General features: G+C 50.8%; 1 protein-coding gene across 1 annotated transcript in view; it reads left to right on the top strand.

The window, feature by feature from the left end:
• LOC134910470 (serine palmitoyltransferase 3-like) overlaps positions 1-13816 on the top strand; it is a 312941-nt gene that overhangs the window by 242223 nt on the left and 56902 nt on the right. Inside the window, exon 6 of the mRNA XM_063918543.1 lies at positions 12592-12716. Coding sequence (XP_063774613.1) covers positions 12592-12716 — 125 coding nt within the window. The remainder of the gene's footprint in view (positions 1-12591; positions 12717-13816) is intronic.

Here is a 13816-nt window from a genome sequence, read left to right as displayed (position 1 = left end):
AAGAAGAAACCTGCACCAGCGGGTGATGATGACGGACGGATGAATCCTTTCTGGAGATTCTCTCTGATGTAATTACTCATCGCCTCTGTTTCAGGAACAGATAAAGGGTAGGTGCGCCCCCTAGGTGGCTTCTTGCCAGGAAGGAGATCGATGGGACAATCCCATTCCCTATGGGGCGGCAGAATATCAGCAGCCTTTTCACAGAAGACGTCTGCGAAGTCTTGATAAACTGCTGGAAGACTTAGCTGTGACTTTACTTCGGTTGATTTAATGGGACACACTTGGGCTAAGCAGGATTGGTGACAATGTGAACCCCATGAGGTAAGCTGCAACGTTGTCCAGTTGAACTGTGGGTTATGTAGCTGGAGCCAAGGCATGCCCAAGACAATCTCCTGGGTGGCCTGAGGGATGACCAGGAACTTGATCAGTTCTGAATGAAGAAATCCAACTCCCAGAACCACTGGGGTAGTTTGATGTGAAATGTTCCCCTTAGAGATTCTACTACCATCCACAGCAGTAATGTATACAGGACAAGAAAGTTCACAGGTAGACAGACGAAATTTATTTACGGCAGCTTGGGTGATAAAATTTCCTGCAGCACCGCAGTCCACTAATGCTGACGCAGACTGGAGCCCAACGGAGGTTTCTAGCGTCACTGGAAGAATGAGGTCTTGTTGGGAAGGAGCTTGACTGAGAGATCCTAACTTGACTCCTCCCTTACAAGTCAGGATCTGGCGTTTCCCGAACGCATCGTGCAGGAGTTAATTTGATGACCCGCAGCAGCACAGTACAGGCAGAGCCTCTCCCGTATTCTTCTTGCCCGCTCTTCAGAAGATAGGCGGGACCTATTAATCTGCATAGGCTCGTCAGAAGAGGGAGACTGGAACTGTACAGGAGGTATGTACCTTGGTCTGCGAGACTCACTCCGAGCGCGTTCATTATTGCGTTCGCGGATGCGAGAGTCCAGCTTAATACATAGGGAGATCAAATCAGGCAGTTGAACAGGAATGTCACGGGTTGTCAATTCGTCCTTGATCCGATCCGAAAGTCCGTGCCAGAAGGCTGCTACCAGAGCTTGGTTGTTCCACTGGATCTCTGCAGCCAACGTCTGGAACTGGATGACATATTGTCCCATGCTTCGGTTACCTTGACGAAGTTGGATCAGGTCTGCCGAAGCTGATGTTGCTCGACCAGGTTCGTCAAAGATCCGTCTAAAGGTTGACACGAAGTCTGAGTAGTTGTTGATCAGAGGGTCAGCACGTTCCCACAGAGGAGACACCCAACTCAGAGCAGAACCAGAGAGTAAGGAAATGATGTAGGCAACCTTGGACCTTGGTGTGGGAAAGTTATGTGGCAATAACTCAAACTGTATTTCACACTGATTGAGAAAGCCGCGACATAGTTTAGGACTGCCATCATATTTGCTCGGCACGGGCAGGTGCAGGCGTGATACTGGAACTGATGCAGCCGACGTAGAAGAATTTACAGCACTGGCAGGTGCTGGAGTAACTGGAACAGTAGGTGAAAGTACACTGGGCAGGGATTGCTGCAGTGTATCCAATCGGGAGGACATCCCTTGTAGAAAGTGAAGCATCTGCTGCTGCGCAACCTCTTGACCATCCAGACGGGAGACCAGATCTTGCAAGGCCTCTGACCCCACACTCCGTCCACCATCCGAGTCCATCGATCCTGGACTTACTGTCAGATTGTGTTTGGTCTGTGTCCCCGGAGGGGGCGCTAGTGGGTCAGTGGAGGTGGAAGGAAGGAAACGAGGAGGTTGAATAACGTTCCTGCGCATGAGCGCAAAGGTATTTTTATTAGGCAGATGTATAACAGTTATTGCAGCAGAAATAATAATAACAGGTGAAAAAAGTCAATCACTCGGTAATGAATCTGAAAGTCTATGGCAAATGAATGATAAATGAATTTGAGAAACAATATCCAGAATATAAATCAGAAGAGCAGAATGTCTTATGGAATGGTTCTGGCTTGGAAACCAGTGCAGGGTTAAAACGGGAAACTAGGCAGTAGATGATATGGCAAACCTGAGCATAAGCAGGAGACCGACTCACAGTGCAGGTGATGGGCACTGGCAGCAGCAAGCTGTGTCACAGGTGGAGGAAATGAACGCACCTGGAGTTTGTCTTCAACTGCAGGCTGAAGCACACAAGGTGGTGATGAGTGTGAGGCCTTATGCAGGTTGCAGGTATTGCTGAGCCTTGAAGTTCCACGGGAGAATGCAGAGTAACCAGGAGTATAATGTTTCTTAGCAGAGAACCAGGAACTCAGGAGAGACAGGAACCGATCCTTTCATGTAGGTCGCAGATAGACACAAAGTCCAGGATGCCTGTGAGCTGTACCTGTAGCCTCCTATATACCCCATGGTACGCAGGGATTGGATGAGTGCAGGAAAGGTGGGTGCGGCCACGCACCGGATTGGCCGCAGCATACTGGCTATTGCAGACTGTCATGGCGGCGCCCACGCCGCGGCCCAGCGGGGACGCGGCGCGCTACACGCCTGCTGTCTCAGCAGTGCCCCCAGGATCCAGATGATGACCCATGGCAGGGGCATAGGCGACCGGTGACCGCAGGGAGCCAGGACGGAGTCCGCAGCGGCGGACGGATGTCAGCCTGGTAAGTCGATTCCTGACACTCCCCAATCCGCAAGGAACAGGACCTAAAAAGTATACCTCCAACGGCCCAGCACCGGAACCGCTGCCGAGGGGGACCCTGTGGCTGCCGCATGGTAGCCTCCCCAATCCTCCAGGAACAGGACCTGCAACAAGCATACCCCCAACGACCGTGCTCCTGAACCGCTGCCGTGGAGGACCCTGTGGCTGCCGCATGGTCAGCCGCCCCAGTCCGCCAGGGATAGGACCTATAATAAGCATACCCCCAACAGCCCTGCTCCTTAACAGCTGCCGAGGAGGACCCCGTGGCTGCCGCAAGGTAGCCACCCCAATCCGCAAGGAATAGGCCCTAAGACGTACATCTCCAACGGCCCAGCCCCTGAATAGCTGCTGTGGAGGCCCCTGTGGCTGCCGCATGGCAGCCTCCCCCATCCGCAAGCAATAGGACCTAAGAAGTATACCGCCAACGGGCCAGCTCCTGAACAGCAGCCGAGGAGGACCCTGTGGCTGCCGCATGGTAGCTACCCCAACCCGCAAGGAATAGGACCTAAGAAGTATACCCCCAACGGCCCAGCTCCTGAATAGCTGCTGTGGAGGCCCCTGTGGCTGCCGCATGGCAGCCTCCCCCATCCGTAAGGAATAGGACCCAAGAAGAATACCGCCAACGGGCCAGCTCCTGAACAGCTGCCGTGGCGGACCCTGTGGCTGCCGCATGGTCAGCCGCCCCATTCCGCAAGGAATGGGTACCGAACCCAAACACAGCAGCAACACTGTACCTTAGTGAGAGGACCAGCGAGCGCCTGTATCAGCAACTGGTCGCCCCCCCCGGAGGCCCATCTATACTCATGCGCCAGGCGCAGCGGGCAGACACCCACCACCTCCTGGGCCTCCAAGGACACCCAGCGTCCCCCAGCTGCTTGATCCGATTTGGATCACACCATCCTGAAGAGCAACCGACCACCCTGCTACCCGCGTTACAGAGAAAGGTCCCGGCATCCCGAAATGCCTGCTGCTCGCCACCCCTCGCTTACCCGCAAAACCCAGAAGAAAGCCAAAGCAAAGGCTAATCTAAACAGGGGCCACCTTCCACACCAACTCGGCGACAGGAGACAGCACACCCAGCAACTCCGCCAAAATTTTCCACGTAGCAGGCCTACGTGTATCCGCAGCCGCGGGGCGCCTAGCCCCAACCCTAAAGTGCTAACGAAAGACCAGGCGGGGTCCACCAGCCCGCGCAGCCTAGAACGGAAGGAAATGCCCGCAAAGGCAGGATACATGGCCGCCTAGGACCTCCCCCCCAAATAACGCTCGAACCGGAAAACCATCAAACCGTCTACCAGGGACACATCCGCTGTATCCAACCTACTGAAAAAACACCAGGACGCAGCAGACGCCCCAAACGAGGAAGGAGCCAACGCATGCCTAGTCCGAGTAGCCAACCCGCCTGGACAATCCACCCGACAGCAGACGGGCATGAGAAAACCGTAGGACGCCACCCCCGGAACCCACTCGCGGCACTCATCAAACTGCAAAGAAACAAAGCATCCGCCAACCCATTCCGACTCCGGAGCGGGATGGTAAAACTGCACCGCCAGCAGCCACGCAGATGTCGCAACAGCCGCAAAGCCTGGGGGGACCATAGGGAACAAGTAGGAGGAGGCCACAACAACCTCCCCGTAAAAACTATAGGAATGAAGACCAAAACCACCAAACATCACTGATCCCGCGGGAAGGGAACTGCGGTACGCTACCTGGTTGACCCCACAGGGGCCCTTAGGATTCTTGCAAACTATGCCACCCATGGGGATAACCCTGCATGCAAATGGGAGGAGCTAACAACAACTGCACCCGCTTAAGCCGAACTTCGTGTTACCCCCAGCAGTCGTTAACAAAAACCCCAAAAGTGTCGGTACCTTGTCAGTGGGGATGCGACAACAACCCGCAATTGTGCCCAGCGCCCACCCCTGCAACCTCAGGCAACCGGTAGGGCCCTTGCCGCGTACCGTGGCAAACGGGAACACCCCGTACCCCGAACAAAGACCTGGCAACCTACAGAAGGATAGTTGCAAAAACCAAAATGCCTCCCAGACCCCTGAAGAGAAAATAGTCCCTGTAGCGAGAAACACCGAAGGGGCCGGATGCGGACAATACGCGCCAATGCCAGAAAGAGCAGAATTTCCCAAAAAGGCACATGAGACCGAAAAAACCCAGAGGCACCCACCTGTCAGCAGAAAACAGGCCCCTAGTCGAGGCCCGAAAAATTGCAGGTGATAGGGACGCAGGGGAAGCGGCGAAAGCCCGACCCAACGTACAAGTTAGCCAAAAAGAAGGTACCCGGCCCATATTCACGAAACAAAACGCAGAGTCCATAAAAGACTAATACTCACCCCGCGCGCGGTCTCGGAAATGGAGCATGAAAAGAAAAACCCCATAAAGATACGACAATTGTAGGATAAGGCGGCACTAGCCCGGGTTCCTTGGGCACCCACCGGCGCGCCACCACGGGCAAGGTTACCCGCTCGTGACGGGAGACAGGCCTCGCAAATATGCAGGAGGGACGAAACGTGAGTGGACCTACGGTGTACTTGCCCCTGCCATAAGCGAAACCCCCCCCCCCCAAGGAGCGCAAAACAAAAACGCCAACCGCGAGGGGCCTGCGGTCTGGGACCCCACTGTGTGGTCCAGCCCCAAGAAAATGCCGTTACCACCCCCTGCACCATGCGGGGATATTCGGCAGGTCGCGACCCAGTGCAACAAGCCGAAAATCCAAAAATCGGAACCACAGATGAAAGTACGGAAAGCCGTCCCCCCAAAGCCAAACCCCCCCCCCCCCCCGTCCGCCTTCCCCGCGAACCGCAGGGGGGGGCGGAGGGAAAAGTAGCCGCCGGCGCCCTTCCAGGCCGAGATGCCTAACGCCACGCGCCGCGCAATGAGCCTAGCCAACTAGCGCGGGCGCCAACGAGAACCAGCGTAACACTACAGCGGTTAAAAGGAATACTGTAACAATAAGGAAAAAACAACAGCATGCTCACCGTCTCCTGAAGGACCTGCAACACCATCAGCTGCCTCCCCCGACACCAACCACGGCGGTGCGTCCTCCTCTGCCGCTGTAGCCACATCCCTCCTCGGCCTCCGGTTCCTCCGCGCCGAAACCCTGACTCCCCCGGACCCATCGACACCTGCACAGACAAAACAGAGGGGACAACAAGCGCAAGAAGCGCCCGTGCTTCGACCACGAAACAGGAGGCACGGCGGGAGGGGGACGCAGGGAAGCGGGCCGAAGCGACGGGGACCCCGCATGGTAGGGAGGAAATAGCGTCAGAAAGGAGCCATGCCCCACGGGGCGTCCCACTGTCGCAGGCCGGACGCCCGGGGGTGGGCGGCTACCCGTCGCCCGGGAAAATATAGGACCAGGCCGCCACCCCTGCACCATGCCCACCCGCCCACACGGGGCACCCGCAAGCCGGGAAATGGGGAGGGCGGAAGACCGAAAGGCCCGTATGCGAACTGGGGGGGTTGCCCCCAGCAGGGCCACGCGCCGAGCACCGCGGTCGGGGACCCTCGTAAAGGGAGCCGCCCACCGCACCTGCGGCCATCGGCGGGCACCCGCCCGAAACACAGGGCGCCTAGGCCATCAGCCCCCCCGCTAATCCAGTGAGGGACCCCAAAAAACCCGCCCCCAACATGTGGGAACAGGGTGCCAGCACACCGCGCCGCAGCAGCTGGGGGCACGTTGGAACCGCTGCAGCCGCATCTCCAAGCCCGGCACCCGGGACCCGCCCCCCCTCCCCCCGCAGCCCATCCCGGGCCGTCAGGCAGCCAGTGTGCGCCGGCGCATATAGCCGGGCAGAAATGGGGAGGATGCAGGGGAAGCGGACGGAGATCGACTCGAGCTGCCCGCAGCCCCACGGCCGCCGGGGTTGACCCCCGAGACCGCGGCCGCACACCACCAGGGACCGCTGCCCCGGCCGGACGAGAGCAGGGGGAGAAGCGCGGGCCGCAGCGGTCCGACCCCGCCGCACTCTATCAGGCGCCAGGACGGGGATAAGGAGAGGCCACGCTCCGGGAACGAGCGCCGGAAGCTCGAGGCCGAAGCTAAGCGACAGTGGGGGGAGTAGAGCAGACCCTCCTGGACGCAGCTCAGCAGGGGGGGACAGGAGCCAAGCACTATAATGGATAAAGGATAAAACCAGTGGAAGGGGGGAGGGGGGAGCCAGCACAGCGCAGTGAGGACACAATACAAAAAAAAAAATAGAACTATAACAGTATATAATTAAATCAGTACTCAGCCTTCCTGGGCCATTCCAAAATGGCAAGAGGAAGTCTGAGGCACATGACCATGGCTTATATATTATTCCAAGACCAACCCCTAAACCCTTGATGGACAGCCCTATAATCCTATAGGAAAAATACCCACGAAAATACTGATCTGCCTAGCAAGTGCTTAGTCACAAACAACCAATCACAAAAAATTGGGCTCTTATATGGCCTCAGGCTTATGCAGCCTTCAGCTTATTTTAGCATTTAGAGCCTTATTCAGCTACAGTTGCAAAATGCCGAATCGGCTGATTATTGGACGACTGCGCATGCGCTGCTACCGCATCACGCGTGTGCAAAGGCAGAAATGCATTTGCAATGTGATTGCAGGTCCAGCAAAGTGTGATCGCATAGCGATTGCCAGGAAGTGACGGTTTGTGGGAGGTTATATGGCATTTGTGGGGAGTGGTTATAAAAACGCAGGCGTGTCATGCCCATTTTCGGGACATGCATCTGATGTCAGCTGTGATTGCTGCGATTACAAACATGGCGCCGCTGCGTCTGCAGCCGCATATAGCCTGCATATGCATGGGTCGACCAGAATGCAAATTTGCAAATGTATTGGTGGACGTCTTTTACCTTTCTGGGTGGATATTCACATGCATTTTAAAGCAGCAGTTCTGAGAAAATCGCAATTTCTGTCTCAATAGCGTTCCAAGATAAATAAGGTCTTTAAAACTTAGGAGAGAGAGAAAGTAAAAGCCGATCAGCTCATTAAAAAAAATGTCAGGAGCTGATTTGTTGGTACTTTATTTCTCTCCACTTTATCTCTTTCAAAAGCTTAGTACATCTGTCACTAATGACAATAATAATAATAATGATGATAATAATAATAATAATAATAATAATAATAATAATACATTTTCTTTAGTGCTTTTTCTCCAAAAGTATACAAGCTGCTTTACAGAACATAATATAGAAGTTTAGATTTCCAGAAAATACAGAAACCATGATCATAAAACAGAGTCGACTTCTGAGGTGTACGTAAATTTGACTTTCGCGCAGCTGAGTGATTATCGGTCAGTCACAGACAGTCCTGTGTCGCAGCACTCGTTCCAGCTTGCGCAAAAATGCAGAAAGTACCAAACAGTAGTACTTTGCGCATCAAAACGCAGATCCTTCGGTACAGTGACGGCTCCAGAGGTGGGACTGCAGCACAGTCCCATATTCAAATAGGGGGGTCACACCTGCTGCCACCCCACACGCTGCCAAACATCACCGGTCGGGACTCACTGGCAGTTGGTTTGGCTCCCCTATTTGAATTTTGGACTGTGCTGCAGCCACACCTCTGGAGCCGTCACTGCTTCAGGATCTGAATTAGCCCCAATATATGTTCATAGTTATTTTTCCTGTCAAGTGGCTGAAGAACAGTTAAATGCAATACACTAGAAATCTTTATAAAATACGTATCCTTCATTATATACAGTATTTGGTTGTGTGATCTACATGGTTCCAGTATGAATGGTCGACCATGTTATGGTCAACAGTCATTAGGTCGACCACTATTGGTCGACATTGACAGGTTGACACATGAAAAGTTCGACATGGATTTTTTAACTGTTTTTGGTGTCATTTTTTCCATAACATGACCAGGAACCCCAATTAGTGTACCGCGTCCCCTTGCATGGCTCGCTTCGCTTGCCATGCTGCAGGCAAAGTTACCGTTCCCAATTGTAGTCCACGTGGATGATAAAGTATGAAAAATGTTAAAATCTCATTTTTTTTTAAAGCTACGTCAACCTTTTCATATGTCGACCTGTCATGCGTCCACCATGTGTCTATGTCGACCATGTCAATGTCGACTAATGGTCGCCTAATGACTGTCAACCATAACATGGTCGACCATCCAAACGGATACCGATCTACATCTACTTTTTTGAGTAAAGTTTTGCAAAATTATCCCAGCCCCAAGAGCATAAATGATAACAAATACATATTTTATATATTGCATTACTGGATACGGTTGTATTACTTGTTACAGAAATAGAACTATTAGGCAACAAATTGAGATTTTTATATTTAATTTTCTGAGTGATTTCTGAGCATTGTAAGGAACAAGGGCCCTCATTCCGAGTTGATCGCTCGTTGCCGTTTTTCTCAGCGTAGCGATCAGGCTAAAAATCGGCATTTCTGCGCATGCGTATGGGCCGCAGCGCGCACGCGCTAAGTACTCTCACACAAAACTATGCAGTTTTGCACACGGTCGAGCGACGCTTTTCAGTCACTCGAGTGATCGTTGAGTGATTGACAGGAAAGGGGCGTTTCTGGGCGGAAACTGACCGTTTTCCGGGAGTGTGCTAAAAAACGCAGGCGTGTCAGCAGAAAACGCAGGAGTGGCTGGAGAAATGGGGGAGTGGCTGGCCGAACGCAGGGCGTGTTTGTGACATCAAATCAGGAACTAAACTGTCTGCAGTGATCGCAAGGTAGGAGTAAGTTTCGAGCTACTTTGAAACTGCATGACATTTTTTAATAGCAGAACTGCTAACCTTTCGTTCGCACTTCTGCTAAGCTAAGATACACTCCCAGAGGGCAGCGGCTTAGCATTTGCACTGCTGCTAAAAGCAGCTAGCGAGCGATCAACTCGGAATGAGGGCCAATGGCCCTCATTCCGAGTTGATCGCACGTAGCAACTTTTTGCTGCTCGTGTGATCAACTTGACGCTACCTATGGGCAGTGGCGTAAGTTCGTCACAGTTGCCCGGAGGCAAGTTCATACCAGTTGCCCCCCCATCCCCCTTATATTTAGATAAATATATGTATATATGTATGTGTGTGTGTGTGTGTGTGTGTGTGTGCGCGCGTGCGTGTGTATGGAGTGTTCTGAATTTTTTTTTAGATACTGTATATATATACATTTCATTGTCTTTTATTTTAAATCACACATTTCTTAGCAGTCATACCCAGGATTAGAACCCACTGACAGCAGACACTTTACTGATGGAGCTATTTGCTCCAGTACAGGAAGCATGAGAATTGTAACTATATGAAGTTATGTGTAATTGTCCGAGAAGTAACTTCATATAGTGAAAAGATAGCGGCAGCCATCAATTAACTTACTTCAATGGTGTGACAGAATGGGGGTAGAAGAGCCCCCCTTCAGAGCAGGAGCCCGGCGGCAGATGACTCCGTTGCCTCCCAGAGTTCTGCCTCTGCCTATGGGGGAGTGTATTTTAGCATAGCAGGGCTGCGAACGCTTGTGCAGCCCTGCTATGCTAAAAAACGTTTCCTGCAAAACAAGACCAGGGTAAGAGTTACTAACCCTGTGCGACGGATTCAGCGATGAAGGTTCCAGGATTGATGTCAGACATCCGCCCTCCAAACGCCTGGATCCGCCTGCATTCGCCTCACCATGCCTTGAAAACGGTCAGTTGATGCCCCGGAATGCCTCCCGCCTGTCAGTCTTCATGCGATCGCCGCTGCAATCACTTTCTGCGCTGGCAGCGTCACTGCCCGGCGACCACACGCGTACGCATTGCGGCCACTGCGCAGCCACAGTCCCGACCCGTTCGCACCGCAGCGAAGAACTGCTGCATGCGAACGGGTCGGAATGACCTTCAATATAAGCCTCAGTTGCCTCTGAAAGTTAGAATTAACTTATTTCATATGCTCTGTTTTCCAGCCCAGGATCTTGGGCAGACTGTTGTCAGGCGTATCGACATTTACATGTACAAATGTCATTTAAACTTGTTCACCTCATAAATTTACCCCTGGAAATATAGGTGAAAGGTAAATGCTTAGATCTGTCATATACTATTTCCATGTCACCTGTCTAACACGCCCCTTTAGGTGACTGTCCTCAAGTTTCACACAGTTTGGAATGTTTCGCAGAATTTGTAATGCAGTATTGAGAAAAAAAATTGACCTCTCAAAAGTTCTTCCTGAAATAAAAAGCTGCTGCTGCTGATCCCATGTACTACAGTACTTTCTAGACTTATGTGCAAGCCTGCATAGTGCAGCCGCCAGTAACCATCGAATCACAGTATCAGCCACTCACCACCTACAGTCACTTAGTAAATGCATCATTCCCCATCATTTTGTAATAAATAACTAAACAATGTAAACGTACTGTACAATATCTGAAGTGAAAAATTATTGTTGTTTTTTACTTCTTATGTGCTTGTGAGTCAGAGCATGATAGTTTGTAACATTATGCTTTTAACCCATTCTGTAAACAACCATTTTCTGATCAGGGTATATTTACTAAAGTGCTTATTTATAGAAGTGGCGATATTGCCATAGCAACCAATCAGATTTTATGGTGGGAATTCAATTACGGGAGGATGACTTTGGTCAGCCGGATCGGCGCAGCAACACTTGCACTTTACGGCAGCTTGATCTTGCAAAAAAAAAAAACTCACACCCCCGCAGTGTTGGAAGCAGTTTGGCCGAAATCGGGATTCGGGAAGGCGGGTGGGGGGTGCAAGATGCGGTGTGCTGCGAAAATGGCAAATCGCACTCTTAGCCCGAAATTGAGATATTACTGTTATTTTGCAAAGTATGCTTCATTTGGTATCACTACAACTTTGCTAAGCTGGTGTTTTGCAGAATGGCATCTTTATTACATACATACCTCCCAACTGTCCCAATTTTCTTGGGACAGTCCCATTTTTTTGGACTGTCCCAATGTCCCATCCACGGGTCACAGTGTCCCGTGGGAAGGGGGGGGGGGGGGGGGGGGGGGGGGGTTGGGAGGCTCTTTCGCTGCTGTGTTAGCAGAACAGTGGTGAATAGATGCTGTGCACGTGTGCACAGTGTCTATTCAAGGGAGACAGGGCATGCCAGCAGTTCTCAGAGCGCTGGACATGCCCCCTCAGTGATGAAAATTGGGGCGTGGCTTGTGATGGCAGCACTCCCATGAAGGCACACACCCTTTTCCATAGGCCCCTGCTCCCTTATTGGTCACGTGCAGCTTTGCCACGCGAGGGAGTCCCTCTTTACCTGCTCTGGATGTTGGGAGACATGTTACATGTAATATGTAACATAATATGATACGTTACATGTTACATAGAATAAAAAATGCAAAACAGGTTATGGGCCCTACACACTTAAAGATTTCACTGAACGATATGAACGTTCTCGTTCATTAATGAACAAGAACTCGTTCATATCGTTCAGTGTGTAGGCACCAACGATGAAGGATGCGCAGCCCCGCATCCTTCAATCTCGTCTATATTAGCTTGCACTGCTATGGAGGCGGGTGACGGGTGGAGTGAAGAAACTTATCGGCCGTCGGGCAACTCGGCGGAGGATCACCCAGTGTGTAGGGCCCTTTAGAGAAGAGTGTACACAATCCATGTGTGGGAGCTGCATAATGCAAAGATTTAATGGAAATGATAAAACATCAGTGCGTACCGACAATGGGATGTAAACAAAAACAGCAAGTGTGGCTCATTTTTATGTAGAAGAGGAACAGACATTATTATGTGGACTCCTTTGTGCTGTAGGTTTCTGGATGTTTCTTGTGAAGTAGGTAGATGGATGAAATAAGCTACTGTAGAATATGATTATATGTTATCTGCATTTGGTACCTAAATGAAGCGAAGGACGTGAAGTCTTTCCTATGCATGCAAAAAAATACTCTATGCTAACCACGTACATTATGTGTTTGCCTGAAAATCTCTATTAAATGCAGTATTGTTTCCCAGGGAACTTGGATAAAAACGAAGAGCTGGAGCATTTGGTTGCAGAGTTCCTCAATGTAGAAGCGGCGATGGTATGTCCCATGGGATTCGCCACAAACTCAACAAGTATCCCAGCACTGGTCGGAAAGGTACCTTTTTTGCTTTTTACATGCTGTACAGAATAAAATAGTCTCTATATACCTATATAATCAGTGTCATATATATAATGGGTGCGAGGTGTGCGGTGCACTCAGGCCCCTAGGCACAGGGGGGCCTACACAGCACACCCTGCCCCCTTTTTTTGAATACTTACCCCTCCCGTGTTGACAGCAGCAGCGCTGCACAGATTACAGAGAAAATGGGACAGCAGCCACTTTTACAGAGTTTTGCGCACTGGACCTGGGACAGCGCTAGGGTCTCTTGTGACCCTAGTGCTCAGAGTTCCACTATGCTGCCGGCTAGAGAGGAGGGGGCCGAGAAGGAGACTGCACACAGGCCCCCTCCTCTCTTAAGATGCCCATGAATAAAATAGTTTAATTCAGTGAAATGTACATTTCAAACAACGTCCACTCAACAAAGATATTGAGCAAAAAATAATAGAACTAGGAAATAGAACAAAAAGTAACCAAATACATATTATCTTATTCTAAGACAGAGATTCTCAAATGTGGTCCTCAAGGCACCCCAATGGTCCAGGTTTTAGGTATATCCATGGTTTAGCGCAGATGGTTAAATCAAATTGACTGAGGTGCTAATTAAGTCACCTGTGGCCAAGCATTGATATACTTAAAACCTGGACCGTTGGGGTGCCTTGAGGACCGCATTTGAGAACCTCTGTTTTAAGACACAGGGGTAATTGTAGTAGAGTCCGAGATGCCGGAGGTGTGGGACTTTAGGCGAGAATGCCGTATTTTTAAAGCAGCATTCATATACAAGGCAAAACCAACCTGGTTTTACAATTGCTGCTTTAAAAATGCGGGCATTCTCTCCCGAAATCCCACACCTCCGGCAACTCGGACCCTTTTACAATTACCCCACAGACTTTGAAACTAAGTAAGCAAATAAGTTGTAACATCTAATTTTGCTGAAAATGATTTATTTTATTTTATGACTATTATTCATTTAGAACATTTGTTGAGCATATTTGTTTTAGGAGTCTGCTAGATGCAGAGCAGTACTGTATGTAAAGGGCATTAAGGCCCAGATGTATAAAGCCTTGAAGAGTGATAGATTGCATGGTGATATAGTC

The sequence above is a fragment of the Pseudophryne corroboree genome, chromosome 4, assembly GCF_028390025.1.
Source record: "Pseudophryne corroboree isolate aPseCor3 chromosome 4, aPseCor3.hap2, whole genome shotgun sequence".
Classification (NCBI taxonomy): domain Eukaryota; kingdom Metazoa; phylum Chordata; class Amphibia; order Anura; family Myobatrachidae; genus Pseudophryne; species Pseudophryne corroboree.
Note: the sequence above shows the minus strand (reverse complement) of the source record. Positions and strands in the feature narration are given on the sequence as shown.